The 17155-nt window shown below is 42.8% G+C and overlaps 1 protein-coding gene across 13 annotated transcripts in view; it reads right to left on the bottom strand.

The window, feature by feature from the left end:
• Ppp6r3 (protein phosphatase 6 regulatory subunit 3) overlaps positions 1 to 17155 on the bottom strand; it is a 115433-nt gene that overhangs the window by 55598 nt on the left and 42680 nt on the right. For all 13 annotated transcript variants that reach the window (XM_070009454.1, XM_070009456.1, XM_070009457.1 and 10 more), the window contains exons 3-5: positions 11827 to 12059; positions 5763 to 5949; positions 1390 to 1527 (exon numbers count right to left, since the gene is read on the bottom strand). In XM_070009454.1, coding sequence (XP_069865555.1) covers positions 1390 to 1527; positions 5763 to 5949; positions 11827 to 12053 — 552 coding nt within the window. In that variant the 5' untranslated portion in view covers positions 12054 to 12059. The remainder of the gene's footprint in view (positions 1 to 1389; positions 1528 to 5762; positions 5950 to 11826; positions 12060 to 17155) is intronic.

The raw sequence follows: 17155 nt of genomic DNA, 5'->3' as shown, positions 1-17155 counted from the left end.
CAACTTGTGCCTTTACAAGTCTTCCTTCTCTGCTCCCCATCCCTTCCAAAGCACATTTACTTGGAAAGGGACACTAAAATTCACCTCAGAAGTGACCGAAGAAATAAACCAACTTCCCCCTAACACTAACTCAATCATTACAGTGACATTCCTCCTCTGTCCTCTTGTCTTTCCAAGAATCTTGAACCTCTTGTAAGCAAAGATCCAGATCCACGGACATCTAAAAGGAACTTAGTATCCCAATTTAGTTCTGCCATAGGTAAGTCACAGGACACCTGCCAGGCACACAGAAATGCCTGGGTCATCTTGACAGCCTTAATCCCATGCCACAAATGCACGCCTGCCCACCTCTATAGTGTGCTTGGTACACTATACAATAACCAAAAGCTCTTCCTCTCATAGTTCTTTCCTGTATCTTTTGGTCCTTTGGGTCTTTAAAATTAAAATTTTCAACAAAACTCATTTTCAATGAATTGAGGTTTTATCTATCTTGTTTTTCTGAGACAAACTATTGCTATGTATCCTAGACTGACCTTGATCTACAATCTTACTTCACTTTCTACTGCCTGTCTGTAGAGTTCTGGGATTACAGGTGTACACCACAACATCCAACTAAGGCAACTTTTGTTTTGCGGGTCCTGGGGCTTGACCTCAGGGCCTGGGCACTGCCCCTGAGCTTCTTTTGCTCTCAAGACTAGAGCTCTACCGCTTGAGCCATCGTGCCACTTCTGGCTTTTTCTGTTTATGCAGTACTGAGGAACCAAACCCAGGGCTTCATGTATGCCAGGTAAGCACTCTTCTACTAAGCCACACTCCCAGCACCAAACTAAGGAAGTTTTAAGGTCTAGGGTGAGTATTAGAGATAAAATGGACTAGGGAATGGTTTCAGAAGACAGAGGAGGGTGGAGAAGAAAAGAAGGGAAGACATCAATGACAACCCAGGAAAAAAAACAGGTTCCTTGCTCCTAGCCTCACTCTATCAATTCTGAAATTACCATCTGCCTAAATTTTAAACTCTGCCTTTTCCCACAAACTCCCATTGTCCTTACACTCCTGTAGGTACAACTCTGTTTTGACATTCAGAGGTATGTACATGCAGATGAAGACTTAGAGATTCCAACCTTCCATTCTCATGTCGTAGACCCCGCTCAATCCAGTCTACCTTGCCACCCCATAAAAACCAACCTGCATAGGACAAAGAACCATTCTCAACATCCTATAGGCAGTCCTACAAAACTGGAATCTTTTCCTGCATTGGGGAAGCTCTCACCCTATCTCCAAGTGCCCCAGACAACTCCCTGGAACCAACCATAATCCCACATGGTCCCCAGCACACAGGAGTTTTGTCACCTCCAACCCCAGTCAACAGCAGGTCAGATTTCTACTTACATTCAGCACTTCTTGCCTGGGTTGTGGAGGCTCAATACATGTCAGGAGTCTGAGCAACAAATCCATGATAGCAGACGTTCCTATGTGCTTTATAATAAGGTCTACAAAATCACGTTTCTTCTTTAAGAAATCCACAATCTAGAGGAGAACAAATACAAACTGAATGACATATAACATGGGAATTACAAACTTTTGAATGCTTTAAATCCTGACTACCATCCATTCTAAAATCCTGTCCCTATTTTAGGCTGATCAAAAGCCAAGAGCTGAGCTGGTAATCAGATGTGAAACTTGAAAATCTGGCTAAAAGCTCCCTGCTCAAAAACCACTTAGCAAAAAACAAAACAACAACAACAAAAAACCCTCCCAAATTAGCACACACCACTTAACATGAAAATATTGAGTCTTGGGGGGGAGCTTGGAGAGTGTAGTTGTAGAGGTGGGAGGAAAGGATGGTAGGGGAAAAACAAAGGAAGAGGTAACAATGCTTGAGAGGAAATGTACTCATTACCTTACTCATGTAACTGTAACCCCTCTGTACAGTATTTTTATAATAAAAAAAGTAGTTAAAAATATTGAGTCTTTTCTTTCTATACATTTTTGTTGCTAATTCTTTTTTGTCTGCTGTGGGGCTGGAATTCAGGGCCTAGGCACTGTCCCTGAGCCTCTCTTTGTGCTCAAGGCTAGTGCTCTACCACTTGAGACACAGTACCACTTCAGGTTTTTGAGTGGTTAATTGGAAGTAAGAGTCTCACAGGGACTTTTCTGCCTGGGCTGGCTTTGAACTGCGATCCTCAGATCTCAGCCTCCGGAGTAGCTAGGATGGCAGGCTACGGGTGAGCCACTGGTGTCTGGCTTGTTGTTACTTTAAAGAATGGGAATCAATGGGCTGGTGTCGCTACCACCTCGACCAGCAAGGAGACGCGACACCGGACTCTTCTCTCTGCCGTTTATTCAGGACCTTTTTTTAATCTTGTGACCCCAACCCGGGGGAGAATTCCCCACAGCCTTAAGTACCCGCTGGGTAGCCAACCCTGATACGCCACGTGGGAACCACCAATAGGTTCAGGTGCGCGGAAGCAAGCCAGATTCTTTGCCTTAGCCATATCAGGAGTTGTTTACACAGAGAGCACTCGCCATCGGGAAGGCGGAGGGCGGAAGCTGGCACCATCTTCCAGGTGCGGCCTCTCGCAGCTCTCTACAGGCTGGGAAGGTGGCTCAATGATAGAGCTCTTGCCTTGCATGCCTGAGGCCCTGAGGCCCTGGGTTCGATTCCTCAGCACCACATAAGAAAAAAGTCGGAAGTGGCACTGTGGCTCAAGTGGTAGAGCGCTAGCCTTGAGCTGAAGAGCTGAGGGACAGCGCCCAGGCCCAGAGTTCAGGCCCAACGACCGGACCAAAAAAAAAGAATGGGAATCAAGGATTTAACACATACATATACAAAGAGAATATACTATCTTATAGTTTACAAACATAAAATACTTCTGCTAGACTTAACACAAAATGCAGAATACTTAAAATCCTAATTATACTCTAGTAAATAAAAGAAAAAATGCAAAACATAAAAATTTCTACTTCTAAGTAATGAAGTCACCTGCTACATACACGGAGGTGAGTTGGCTTTTGTTCCAGAGATCACCTCACACTGGTAGATGGCTAGCAGGAAGAGCTGCAGGAGGACTCTGACCTTTGTGGCTACAATGTTGTGTGCCTTTCCTGATTTCTGCTTGTGTGAGCTCATGATCGATCAAAACCCACTGTGTATCCTGAGAACAACACGGTTATTGTAGCAGCTGCCGCCACAGCACCTTGTCACATCCTAGCAGGGAGGGCTGAATGATCCAATGTTACAGACCTGAAACCGAGGCTCAGGTAAGTTAAAGAATGGCTAACTCCAGGATTTTAACTCAGAGCTAGCTGCAGCAAAAGCCAGAGGTCTTCCATCAACCTGCATGAAGATGTCTAACGGCCAGGAAACCAGAACTGCTCCACATAATTAGATACAATTACAGGACTAATCATTATCACACACTGTTTCCTGGATCATAAGGCTAAATATTTTGACATAAACCTTTGAGAAATGGTATTGTTATTCCACTCACAACAGAATCCCATAATTTCTGAAAGGATAATAAAAGAGGAGGAAAAGGTCCATGTGACTAGAACACTCCACAACTTATTGGCACAAACAATGGATCTTGAGCCTACAAACACAAACCTCAGCAATGTGTAATAGGGGACCACAGCTGGTACCAGACAACTCTGCCTGGCAGCCGGATGCCCTGTTCTCTAAGTTAAAAACTATCTTTAGGGGGCTGGGAAGGTGGCTCAGTGGTAGAGCACTTGCCTTGCATGCCTGAGGCCCTCAGCACCACATAAGCAAAAAGAAAAAAGATGGAAGTGGTGCTGTGGCTCAGGTGGTAGAGCTCTAGCCTTGAGCTGAAGAGCTGAGGTACAGTGCCCAGGCCCAGAGTTCAGGCCCCAGAACCGGACCCCCCCCAAAAAACAAAAACAAAAACAAAAAACTATCTTTAGTAGTAAAGTCACTCAAGTCTCAACTTTTGGTCATTGTCTGCATTTCATATTCTCGTGCTACATGAAACCCTCATAATTCTCAAAAGACAGAGAGGTGTCAAGTTTTACCCTGCTCTGAACAAAGAGAAATCTATTCTCTAGAACATCCTGGATGAAAAGAGTGAGGAGTAACAGAGTGACAGGACTTTCTCCTAGTGTTCAATTGTCACATGAACAGCCACACATAAAACATCAAGTTCAGGCCGGGCGCTGGTGGCTCACGCCTGTAATCCTAGCTACTCAGGAGGCTGAGATCTGAGGATCGCGGTTCAAAGCCAGCCCGGGCAGGAGAGACCGTGAGACTCCTATCTCAAATAAACCACCAGAAAACCGGAAGTGGCGCTGTAGCTCAAGTGGTAGAGCGCTCGCCTTGGGCTGAAGAGCTGAGGGACAGCGCCCAGGCCCAGAGTTCAAGCCCCACGACCGACCAAAAAAAAAAACAAAACAAAACAAAAAAAAACCCATCAAGTTCAAAGCCTAACAAAAACACAGAGTCCAGAAAGTCTTACGCACATATACTCTCCCGTTGTATCATATACATATACTCTCCCATTGCATCAGATGCAACTGAAAATCATGGCCTGTAGGTTTGGATCTAATAGCACAGAACTGAGGAGGAAAACTATGCTGAAACACAGCATCTATCACATCTGAGAACTGACTGGGGAGCACCAAGGCTTGCATTCTCCTAAATTAGCCAGCAGTACTTAAATGAGAAACAATCTGTGCTGCAGTTACCATGATTTAAGATTATTACCAAAAGGAAAGGAATCTTTTCCCCAATACACTTAGAAAAGTTATCCTACATTTTTTTTTAATTATGAGGTCGAAAGAACAATATCGTCTTTCTAAAATAAAACATGTACCCACTTCACCTTGCCATAGGACAGAACATACTGAGCCCAAAATAGTTCCAGTCCCTTCATGTGAGCTGACAGCAAGGCTGAGTTGCTGGAAAGTGCTTTCCAACACGAAGAATGCCAGTCTGACTTGCCTGACCACTTTCACTGGTACCATGCTTGTTCCACTTTTGAAGAGTCCATCACAGGTTGTACTTGAACATTTGAAGCTCTACTCTGTACTGTTTTCATAAATGGATCATAATCTTGAATTCTTCCCACCACCAGATACCACTAGAAACTACAGCGGCTCTCAATCTTATTATGCATTAGAGTTTCTGATTCTAAGGACTAAGAACTTACGATGCTAACAAATTCCCAGGTGACCTGGTCCAGGGACACCTTGGGGAACTACACAAATGAGAGAGGTGCTTGGGAAACAGCCGCCTATACATGGTGTTTGGCGCAAAAAGCCAGAAATGGGGGGTTAGTGCCAGAACACTGAGATATGATTTCTGTTTAGCACTGCTGAGCAGGAACTGCAGAGCTACAGTAGTAAAATATTTGAGTAGACAAAGCAATCATCAATTACATTTGGGAAAAAGCACTGGGGGAAACCCAGCAAAGCAGCTATAGCAACACCCACAGTCCTGGGACCCTCCTCCCACATATTCAACCATTGAGGTACACACACAGGTCCTCAACAGTCTCATGCTTCCAATCACTTGTCAAGAGAAAAAGACCAAAGTGTGCTAACAAATTAAGTGAGCTTCTAAGGCTATTAAAAGAATATGTCACTAAGGTATAAATCAGTGTTCAGTCAGTGCATAGAATGTTTAAAACTTAAAATACATTTTTTATAGCAATGGGATGAACTGAGAACAATACAGTGATAACATTACTGGAAATCACCTTGGGGACAACTGGCCCTAATACTTACCTTTTGGAAACCATATTTACCTGTTCTGGTTTTCTGCTGATAAGAATACTTAGCACCTTGCTGAAGAAACTGGCAAGTAGTGGGTTCAAAGGGGAGTCATTTAGGAGGAAGCTATATAATTTCATTAGCAAGGATTCATCTTCTCCCAGTCTATCATTCATCTGGGAGACATCAGAAGTGAGCAACTCACAAGATATATTTGGATACCTAGAAGAACAGGATATTACATCAGCAAATTAATTACACAAAGTAAAACACAAATCAGGAAGGTTTACTATTAATTTTGTGAAAACAGTAACATCTATAGGGGAAAATCCAATCTGTCCAATCTCTCAATTAAAATAAATGTTCTACTTTGTTAAAGAAAAAGAAGGATCTTTGAATTAAATTTTAGTAAGAATGCATTTCCCCCAATAAAACTAGAGCACACCATGAGCCGTTGCATGGCAGGAGGTGGGGCCTCCCCAGTTCTCAAGGAGGGCAGAGATCAGGGTAAAAGCTGTGAGGAGATGGCCATCAGCAGCCTGCTCCCCACATATAAAGGCTGCTGGGTTCCAGGAAGTTGCACTACACACCCATCTAGAAATGACTCGGGCACGTTGCACATACCTGGGTCAGTCAGTGCTATTTTTAGATGGGTTGCAAATGAAATGACAACGTTGTTTTGATGAAGTTATCAAGTGTACACTCTGTATTCTATCATGAGGACATATACTCTTAATATACTGAAGGGGGAAGATCAGGTCACTAGCCCTGTGCTTTCCAAGCCAGCCCCCTGGATCTTCCAGGGATTAGTAAAGACACAAAACCACTGTGATCTCACTCTAAGACATACAAGGACAGGGCAGCATCTGCTCTCTGGTCTTTTAGGGATCCCACAGCTTTAGAAATACCTGCAGCCCCTCAACTACTCCCCACTGCCAATGACCATTCACTGATAAAGAGCCAACAGATCCATCCTTTATACTCTACTCCTCCTGTTACCACAAACTAGCTCTCTGTCAACAGTCTCAGTGAAGACTCCAAGAATCTCACAGTCCCTTCCTTGTCAGGCATCCTGAGACCTTAGCCACAGCTAGTCATTAGGTTTGGCTCAAATGCTGACCAGAGCAGGAAGGAGATAAAACAGGCCAAAGTGGCTGCATGACAAGAGAGGGGGGTCAGAACTGTGGGCTAGCATGTGTGACACACCTGGAAACTAAGCAATGGCTACCTGGAGGGAAACAGCTGGCTTAGACAGCACTGGCAACAGAGAAAGCCACAGCACTAAGAGGGTCTAGGGCTAGGTCAGAAGTCTGAGTAGTATTAGATTATAAAAACAAAAAACAAAAAACCTTTATAGGAGGAAGACTGGAAAACAAGAAGAGATCTGGCAGAGGTGTGAGCATGAGAATCACAGTATCAAAGAGTTGTCTTCTGGAGGACTCTGGCTCAATTAGTCTTCCTCATTTGTTGTAATGCCAAGGAAAAGATTATGTAGTACAGCAGCAGTTACTGGACTCATACTTAATTGGTTCAATTACAAGCTGTATATCCTTAACCAACTTCCTAACCACTCTGTGCCTCTGTTTCCAGGTTTCTAATATATATTAAGGCAACAATTCTTATTCCTAATTTTTTTTTTTTGGCGTCCGGTCGTGGGGCCTGAACTCTGGGCCTGGGCGCTGTCCCTCAGCTCTTCAGCTCAAGTCTAGCGCTCTACCACTTGAGCCACAGCGCCACTTCCGGCTTTTTTCTTTTTGCTTATGTGGTGCTGAGGAATCGAACCCAGGGCCTCAGGCATGCAAGGCAAGCGCTCTACCACTGAGCCACCTTCCCAGCCCGCAACAATTCTTATTACAGGAGGTAATACATTCAAAATGCTCAGAAAACAACTTGGGATAAAGTTGTGTTTAAAGAATACTGCATTTTTTTACTATTTTTTTTTTTTTTACTATCAACTGCAGAAATATTGCTGTTGAAAGGATGAACAGACAGACACACTGCTTCAACCATCTCAACACGAAGCAGTAAATAAAGTTAAGGCTGGGGCACTAGTGGCTTATGCCTGTCATCTTAGTTACTCAGGAGGCTGAGATCTGACGATGGAGGTTCAAAGCCAGCCTGGGCAGGAAAGTCCGTGAGACTCTTACCTCCAATTAACCACCAGAAAACCGGAAGTGGCACTGTGGCTCAAGTGGTAGAGCACTTGCCTTGAGCTGAAGAGCTGAGGGACAACGCCCAGGCCCAGACTTCAAGCCCCACGACCACCGCCACCAACAAAAAGGCGGTAAGACTCAACCCTGTGAGCAAAATGCACAGGTGGACTCAATTCCATGCAGAACCTCCATCCACATCAAGATGCGGGGCCCTTTACAACTGCCCCTTCATCTAGTCAATGAAATGCAGTGAGAATTGTGGGACTATTCTTTTCCTCTCTTTAATATTCAATGTTTGTACAGCACCCAAAGGTGTTCTCCTTTCCAACCCTAGGTAATACCTCCTGCACTCTCTGACCCCACTTATTTGTACAGAGGATACAGAGGTCAGAGGACCCACACTGCTGACTTGATATGGCCTACCCTGGCCTGAGGCCACCCTGTGCCTGCTGGCGACTTGTATGGCAGTGCTAGTAGCATCTTCACTGCCACTCACTTTCTACTGCAGCTGTCTCACAGGCATACTCACAGACCAAATAAATAAGAATATCCACATATCTGCTTTTAGCCACCCATGCTCTCTCAAGCTTGTCTCCCCACCCCCATCCCCATCCCCAGAACAGCTCCACTGTAGAGTAGCCCTTGTTAGCTTGATCACATTCATGTTCCCTCATTCTGGTGGGCAACAGCCCAGACCATCATCCCTCTCTTCTCCCTGAGGCTGACATTGGTGGCTTTTAGGCTGCATTCTCTCCTGACTCTCCTCTTGGGCCTGTTCATTCATTGTACCCTATGAAACACTGGTCCGGCCACCAGCCTCCATCTCCAATCTCTGAGCCTTTCTTCATCTGCCTCAGTTCCAAAGTTGATCTCAGCCAGTAGAGGGCCCCCATCTACCTGGTACCACTCCTTGTCTCCACCCAGAGCCAACGGGCAGCTCAAACCTGACTGAAGCTACACACTTGAACATCCCTTGATGTCTACCTTGAGTGCCATTCCTTAAATGCCTGGCCAAACTTAGAGCTCCTTAACCCTTCCACTCCCACTCACATCCAGCAGGAGGTCTTTTCCGTTCTAACTTCATCTAAGAGTTCTGGAATCTAACCATTCTCCCCTCTCTGGTCACTGAGAACTTCTCTTTCTCTGCTGATGACTGCAGCCTTCTGACTGACCTTCCCCCTCTATTCTTTTCTTTTCGTTGACTTTTTTTTTTTGATTGGCACTCTACCACTTTGAGGCAAAACACCATTTCTGGTTTTCTGCTGGTTAACTGGAGATACTTTCCTGCCCAGTCTGGCTTCAAACCGTGATCCTCAGATCTCCTGAGTAGCTAAGATTACAAGTGTGAGCCAGCAGTGCCTGACTTCTTTTCTATTATCCTCAGGGCCTCAAAGCTCTAGAGCAGGCAGAGAGTACACAGAAAGCAAAGTCAGCTAACATCACTTTACTGCCCCAAACCCTTAGGTGGCTTTTTGTTTTAGTCCAAGTGAAGCAAAGGTCCTGCAGAGCCCACCAGTCCCCTGTGGCCTGTCTCTGGGGCTGCTCTGGCTTCATCCTGTGTCCCTCTTCCCATGCATCTCTAGTTATGAGGGTCCCCCTTCCTGGCTGCCCTGCTGCTCTTGGGGTCCATCAAGCACAGGTGCATGTAAGGGCTTCAGCACTTGCTGTTCCCTGCCAAGCCTTCCGCATAGCAACCCTCTCATTACTGAACAGCTCTCATCACAGGTGACTTTTCTCTCTTCAGTGAAGGAGGAAGGGGTATTACAATTTGAACCAAGGATCTGGTGTTTGCTACACAGGTGCACTGCCACCTATTTTAGGCTTCTTGCAGTTGCTGGAATAATAGGCACATGTCACCACTTTCAATTTCCCACTGTGGGGAATGAGTCTTTACTGTCTTTTCTTCCCCTGGCTGGCCTGGAACCTTGATTCTCCCAACCACAGCCTCCCATGTAGTTTAGAATGACAAGTGTACACCTTTGCACCCAGCTTTGAGTTGACAAGGGTTCTAACAAATGTTTCTGTCCTGGCTGACCTCAAACCTTGCTTGATCCTCCCAGTTTCAACCTCTCAAGTAGCTATTACTACAGGCGTGAGCCATCAGTGCTCAGCTCAAAGGCACTTTTTAATGAGATCTTCCCCTGAACTCTCTTCTCCATACCCATCACTTTTAGCAGTCCTCTTATCCTGTTTTTTCTCCAGAGGATTTCTCTGACAAAATACAGGTTTTTAGATTGGTTTACCCATATACAGTAATCACTACATCATTTTTAAAGCATAAAATGCTAGTAAATTCCTGGGATGACTATAGTCCATATTAATTTAGCAAAAGGTTCACATACTATCTAGAAAAGTCCTTGGACTACTGTAAGTGTTTGAAACTCCCAAGGTACATTTCATACTGCTAGTGGTCAGACTGACTATGGAGTACTTCCCTCCAGCTCAGGACATGCTCCTTCAAATGGTTCCATCTACAACATCTTAGAAGAGGTTGTGCATCTAAGAAAGGACTTCTGTTCCCACAGCCTCAAAGGCAACACAAAATGGTCAGAGAAGGAATATTATTGCTGTGTTTTTGGGTCCCACATGTGTCATAACTAGTATGGGGTGGAAGAGTACAATTTCTTTTCATAAAGTAAGCACTTCACACGCCCCCCACTAGGTAAAGAACTACTAACTTCATCTGTTATGTGAAGAATCTGACCCAAGAAGGGAACTACTAGTTCTCAGAGCATGTGCAACGGAAGCACCACAGTACTTCTAGGAGGGCCTGATTGCAGACTTGCGTTCCTGGGCTCAGTACCTCCCAGGTGATGTGCCCAGGTCAACAGCACCCACACATGCTAGTTCACTGTGGGAGAATCAAAGTACATCTCTTTTTAGGGAATAAGGGCATACTATTTCTAGTGCCAGACTGCTTTCGTTTTTCTTTTGATCTCTGAATGGAGGCTTTCACTTAATGGCAGATATAAAATTTAATGGTTGGCAAAGAAAAAATATGATATCCTTGAACATCCAAACTACCAGTAACTTAAGGCATCGCTCCCTGGGAAAAGGAAGAGGGTGAGAATTGGGAAGGAGGGGCGAAAGAAGCATTAGTAAAAGGCCATGGTTTTTCTACTCCATCAAGTTGATTTGGGCACCAATTGTTTTCCTGAAGGTGCTGTATCCTGGAGGACCAGATGGGGAAAATAACTGAAGAGCTAGATTTAGAGAAATAACTAATACCTCCATTTAAATATACCTAATATCAGTGTGACATTATCCAAAAAGAAATGTACTCACTACCTGACTTATGAAACAATAACTCCTCTGTATATCACCTTTATAACAATAAAAAATTTATAATATATACTTAATATTCACTAAGGCTTTCCAAAGGTATGCATAAAAGGTGTTATAAATAGTTATAAAAGCTCCTCACTGTACCATTGTTTTCTGTTATAAGCAGATTAAACTGATGATAAGCAGAAAAATCCACTATCGTTAGTTAATGTGGTGTTTCCTGTTTAAATATAGCTTTGCTAATTTCATTAAGACTTGTGCACTAATTTTCAGGTTAAAAAAAAAAAGGTCAGATTTTTTTTTGTATCAGCAATGCTCTCTTTACAATCCACACTCCAACTCAGACCTGCCTGGCAATTTGGGGCCATCACATAACAACTGGCCTTCTATCTTACTTGAGTAGTCTTGCTATTTTAAGAAGGCGCTCATTACTTTACTAAGCAAGCTGTCCATCCATGAAATCTTCTGGCTGAAATTCAGATTCCTATGAGCTGATGGGTTTAGTTCTAGAATGAACTGTGTGCCCCACTAAATTTGTCCCTCTTGATCATCTCAACATTCTGTCAACGGCTTCAGTGGCTCTAGGGGATTCTTGGTCTGGACTGCTTATCTCTATCCCAACTTTAGTCCCCACCCTAAAGAGAAGATTGAATTTTCTTACTTGTATCTGATCTTTTCATCCATGTCTTGAGGTGGTTCTTCTATAATGAATGAGACTAAATCTTCGAGACATTCTGCTTTTAACAGAAACTCTATAAGTTTGCGGTTCTGAGCTTTACATTCCTGTAAAACATCTTCCTCATCCATTAACTCCTTCAGTGTTACATCTTCTCTTTCTAGAAGTGTGTCTATGTGGGATGATGAGTGAAGATCAAATTTCCAAAACATGCTGGTCTAAACAAAATGCAAAGAGTATTTCATATAATTTCAACTTTACATATTAATTTCCCATAATTCAAATTGCAAATCAACTTGGCTCACATAAAAGTAAAATATCTTCCATCTTAAACCTATAAAAACTCTTTAATAACATTGTATGATTTTTTTACTTGTAAGAAAATATACTTTATTGGTTAAAAAATATTAACACAAAAATGTTCAAAGCTAAAATTAAGGATGATTTAAACTTGTCAAATTAATTGACCCATGCTTTGTTGAAGAATTGCTGGAAGAAAAAAAAAAAAGGCAGAGAATAACCCTTTTCTGAAGGGTACAGAACATATTCTTTTTTTTTTTTTTTTTTTTTTTTGGTCGGTCATAGGTCTTGAACTCTGTGCCTGGGCGCTGTCCCTCAGCTCTTCAGCTCAAGGCTAGCGCTCTACCACAAGAGCTACAGAGCGCCACTTCCGGTTTTCTGGTGGTTTATTGGAGATAAGAGTTTCATGGACTTTCCTGCTCGGACTGGCTTTGAACCGTGATCCTCAGATCTCAGCCTCCTGAGTAACTAGGATTGTAGGCATAAGCCACCAACGCCTGGCCCAGAACATATTCTTCATAAAATTACTGTCTTTAGCAACTAATAAGGTCTATCTAGAACTTTTTGTGGAATACGAAGGAAGTGAATGGCCACTTCAAACTAGCTCTTTTAGCTTTTTCATTCTCAAAAGCCTGATACCATACAATAGTAAAGCCTATCCCATTCTTAATAAAGGTATTTATAAATTGGAATCTAACACTGAAATTTAGAGAAACATATTCTCCCTGGTTATTTTGACAGTCAAATCTAAGGCAATCACCCCCCAGTGTGACATACATGCTCTTTCCTCAACTTTAACTTCCCCACTTTCAACAAGTTACAGAGCTATAGAAGATAGTTATGTTCCAAATGAAAATAAGCATGAATAGCAGGCCTACTGTTTCATCTAAAGGCTGTCATAATGAGAGTATCTCAAAGGCCATCTCTGACCAATGGTGACAAGATGACAGCATCAAGTGTAAGTCCTTAGTAGGAACAGAACCCATCAGGTCATTCTAGCTGTCAAAGAGGCTCACTGCAGAATTCCTGAGCTAGAATGTGGTAAGATAGTGATACTTTGACATGCCCAATCAAAACTCTCCTTCAGTGACAGCTTCACTGTCAGCCCAGTGTCTCCTTACTGTTATCATCCACATGCTACTTACTAAATCCCTGGTTAAAGGAAGGAAGATTGGAACCTATATAAAGCACACGTTTTTACTATGTGTTTTGCTAAATCCACCCATATTGGAAATGTACTCTTAAACCTGCCTCAAAATATTTTTTAAAAAAATAGAGATCACACAGGACCAATTTTACTTATACTGATAGTCACATGATTAATCTAATAATTTAAAAAAGCAGCAGTAGGCAGACATGGGCAGCTTACACCTATACTCCTAGCTATTCAGGAGGTTGAGATCTGAGGATTGTGGCTCAATGACAATTGTGGCTTAAAGTGATAAAGCACTGGCTAGCCTTAAGCAACAAAGCAATTAACCACCACAAAACCAGAAGTGGTGCTGTGGCTCAAAGTAGTAAAGTACTAGCCTTGAGCAACAAAGCTCAGGGACAGCACCCAGGTCCTGAGTTCATGCCCCACAACAAAAAAGAAAAGCATTTTAAGGAAGCTCAAAAAAGCTCCTTAGCTGGTGGCTAAGGGGCAGAGTGCTTGCCTTGCATGAATGAGGCCCTGGGTTCGATTCCTCACCACCAAATAAGCAAAAAAAAAAAAAAGAAAAAAGCCGGAAGTGGTGCTGTGGCTCAAGTGGTAGAGCGCTAGCCTTGAGCTGAAGAGCTGAGGGACAGTGCCCAGGCCCAGAGTTCAGGCCCCACAACCCGCAAAAAAAAAAAAAAAAAAAGAAAAAAGAAAAAGAAAAAAAGCTCCTTAGTAAGTTTCAAATAAAATACTATGAAATGTGAAAAACATTATAAACCACTTCTGCTTGAGAACATTTTAATGCTCTCAATGAAACATGGCAATATGTTTATAATCATTACAGCAAGGGGCCCAAGCCGTGCTGAGGAACAAGCAGCAGCTGCAGCTCACCTAATCCAGACTTACGATGGCTTGCTCAACAGGAAGTTCCCTAGGATGGTACAAGGCTCATAGTGGGAGGCATAGTGGGAATCATGGCTCTTTCCTCTTTTTTTGTGTAGATGACATCCTCTAATTTTTTTTTTTTTTGACGGTTGTGGGGCTTGAGCTCTGGGCTTGGGCGCTGTCCCTCAGCTCTTCAGCTCAAGGCGAGCGCTCTACTGTTGAGCCCACAGCACCACTTCCTGTTTTCTAGTGGTTTATTGGAGATAAGAGTCTCATGGAGGGCTGGGAAGTTGGCTCAGTGGTAGAGCGCTTGCCTTGCATGCCTGAGGCCCTGGGTTCGATTCCTCAGCACCACATAAGCAAAAAGAAAAAAAAGCCGGAAGTGGTGCTGTGGCTCAAGTGGTAGAGCTCCAGCCTTGAGCTGAAGAGCTGAGGGACAGCACCCAGGCCCAGAGTTCAGGCCCCACAACCGGACCCAAAAAAAAAAAAGTCTCATGGACTTTCCTGCCGGGGCTGGCTTTGAACCATGATCCTTAGCCTCCTGAGTAGCTAGGATGACAGGCGTAAGCCACTGGCGCCCGGCTACATCCTTTAATTTTGTGTAGATGACATCATAGAACATGCCAGGCAAACAACTCATGGCACAAATAGCAATAGCCAAACTAGCAGGCAAGCTATCTGCCTAAGGTGAAAAGGAGGGCACTTTGCAGGCCTGCCTGGCAAACAACCTGAAGGCCTCTCTACTAGTGAGGTAAGCAGCAAGTGGAGTGAGAACTGGAGCAACTGTGCTAGTACTTTCTAGGAAGAAAACAATTTCATGGGGAAGGTCAGTGGTAATAACCTTAGACCTAATTGATTTTATGCTTGACAGGTATATGGGAAATGGCAAACCAAAAAACATCACCATGCCATTTGGGCCTCCAGAAAAAAGAAAAATGATGCTAAAAGATAACTCCAATGGAGGGAAAAGGGGGACAAGTTGGTTTCCCCTTCTACGAAGAAGAAGAAGTCCTTCCTCGTTTAGGGACACAAAATAGTTTCTGCAATACTTCTGCTGGAATAACACAGCTGCTTATTTACTAGCAAATTCTTTTTAAAAAATTGTCATCTTTTTAAAGTGTATTTTTATCATTCTTCCCCATGCTTAAGATGACTAAAATAGCCATTGTAGCGTAGTGTTCTATAACATGAGACTATGTAAAGCTGGTTTGTTTATGAATTCAAAGTAAATACTAACCTGTACTAGTCCTCAAGGTTATAAACAAGCACAACAGCTCTTATTTAAAACAGCAAAACCCTCAATCAGTACATCTTGTCTTCAAAGCTGATCGTGGAAATGCTGCTCCTAGCAGGTGTTAAGATTGGCAGTTCAGTTCATTTATTTAAATGTCAGCAAAGTAACAGTCTGAAAAGAAACCTTTCCCACAATACCTAGTGACCTTCCTTTCCATCAGTATGCAACAGTCTGAAAATCCAATTTCTGGTAAACTAATGATCCTTCTACATGAAGTAAGAAAATTGAACATAGTTAGAAATACAGGACAAAATCTTTAAAAAAAATACTAGGTTGGAGCAAATCTTTATTTCTCATAATCCTATACAAGAAGCAAAACATAATGAAAAAATTATGAATTAAATCACACACACACACCCTGGCCTGTATGGTGGTGTATGTCCGTAATCTCAGGACTCAGCTGGCTGAGCCAGAAGAACGTTAAGTTTAAAGCTAGCCTGCACTTCCCTCCAATTCCCCAGCTCATAATCCTGGTTTTTGCTATACTTAAAACACAAGTTAAACAGGAGAAAAGGGATTTTTTAGCAAGTATTGTAAAAATGACTTTAATTCATTTTGTTCTCTACTATCCTAAGTTAGAACAGCATTTTTTTTCTAAAACAGAACACACTGAAATGTACATTTCCATGGGAATTTCTTTCATACTGGGAATACCTCCAAATGAAAATCAAACTTAAGCAAAGTAAACTTAAGCAGACATTATGTACTATGTCTCATAGCCAAACAACAAACTGACTAGAAACACATGGCACTGGTAAATTGGTTATACTAGGCTTGACCCTTGTTTCTATTTGTGCCCCTTGAAGTAGAAAGAAGCTAGACATGAAATAATAATTACAAAGTCAAACCACAAGGCCTGAGGTAAAGCAGAGTAGTTAAAAACACTGACTAGGCTGGGAAGGTGGCTCAATGGTAGAGTGCTTGCCTTGCATGCATGAGGTCCTGGGTACTATTCCTCAGCACCACATAAGCAGAAAAAGCTTATGTGGCGCTGTGGCTCAAATGGTAGAGCACTGGCCTTGAGCTGAAGAGCTGAGGGACAGAGTTCAGGCCCCACAACCAGCAAAACAAAACAACAACAACAAAAAACTGACTACTCAGATTAGCAGAAAAACTAGCATCAGAACAATTCATATTTAGTAAATGCAAGTATACTTTAAAATCCACTCCTAACTATAGTTAAATACAGTTAGGGGTAATGCACAATTTCTTACAATAAATTAATCAACAAGGAGTGATAATCAATGAGACTTGTTTTACAAAAGAAGATTAAAGAAGTTTAAAAGTGGCATTTTTTTCCCCAGAGGGGCTAGACATTAAAATGCGTAGGTCCCTAGGGAGTCACCTGTCACTTGATACCAGAGAAAACAATCTCTACTGTTCTCAATTTTTCCTGCGGATGTACAAGTACAGTATCAAACAGCTGAATAAATCTATTCTTCTCAGACCAAAGTTTTAATTAAAGTTTCATTGAAATTATTACTACTTTCATAACAAACCTTTCTGGAATGAAACTTGAGGCCTGGTCACTTTCTTCAAAGCATTCAAGCACTGAATGTCTGACAATTCCACAGAATGTGGGTAAATAACTTGCAAGAGCATCTGTCTACCTGTGTCACCTGCCAAGGCACTGCTCAGAGAATGCAAGCACATTCACCAAGGCCCAAAGGTGGTTTTTGAAAACTACCTACAAAAAC

The sequence above is a fragment of the Dipodomys merriami genome, unplaced genomic scaffold (genome assembly GCF_024711535.1).
Source record: "Dipodomys merriami isolate MVZ:Mamm:240054 unplaced genomic scaffold, mDipMer1.0.p SCAF_78, whole genome shotgun sequence".
NCBI lineage: Eukaryota > Metazoa > Chordata > Mammalia > Rodentia > Heteromyidae > Dipodomys > Dipodomys merriami.
Note: the sequence above shows the minus strand (reverse complement) of the source record. Positions and strands in the feature narration are given on the sequence as shown.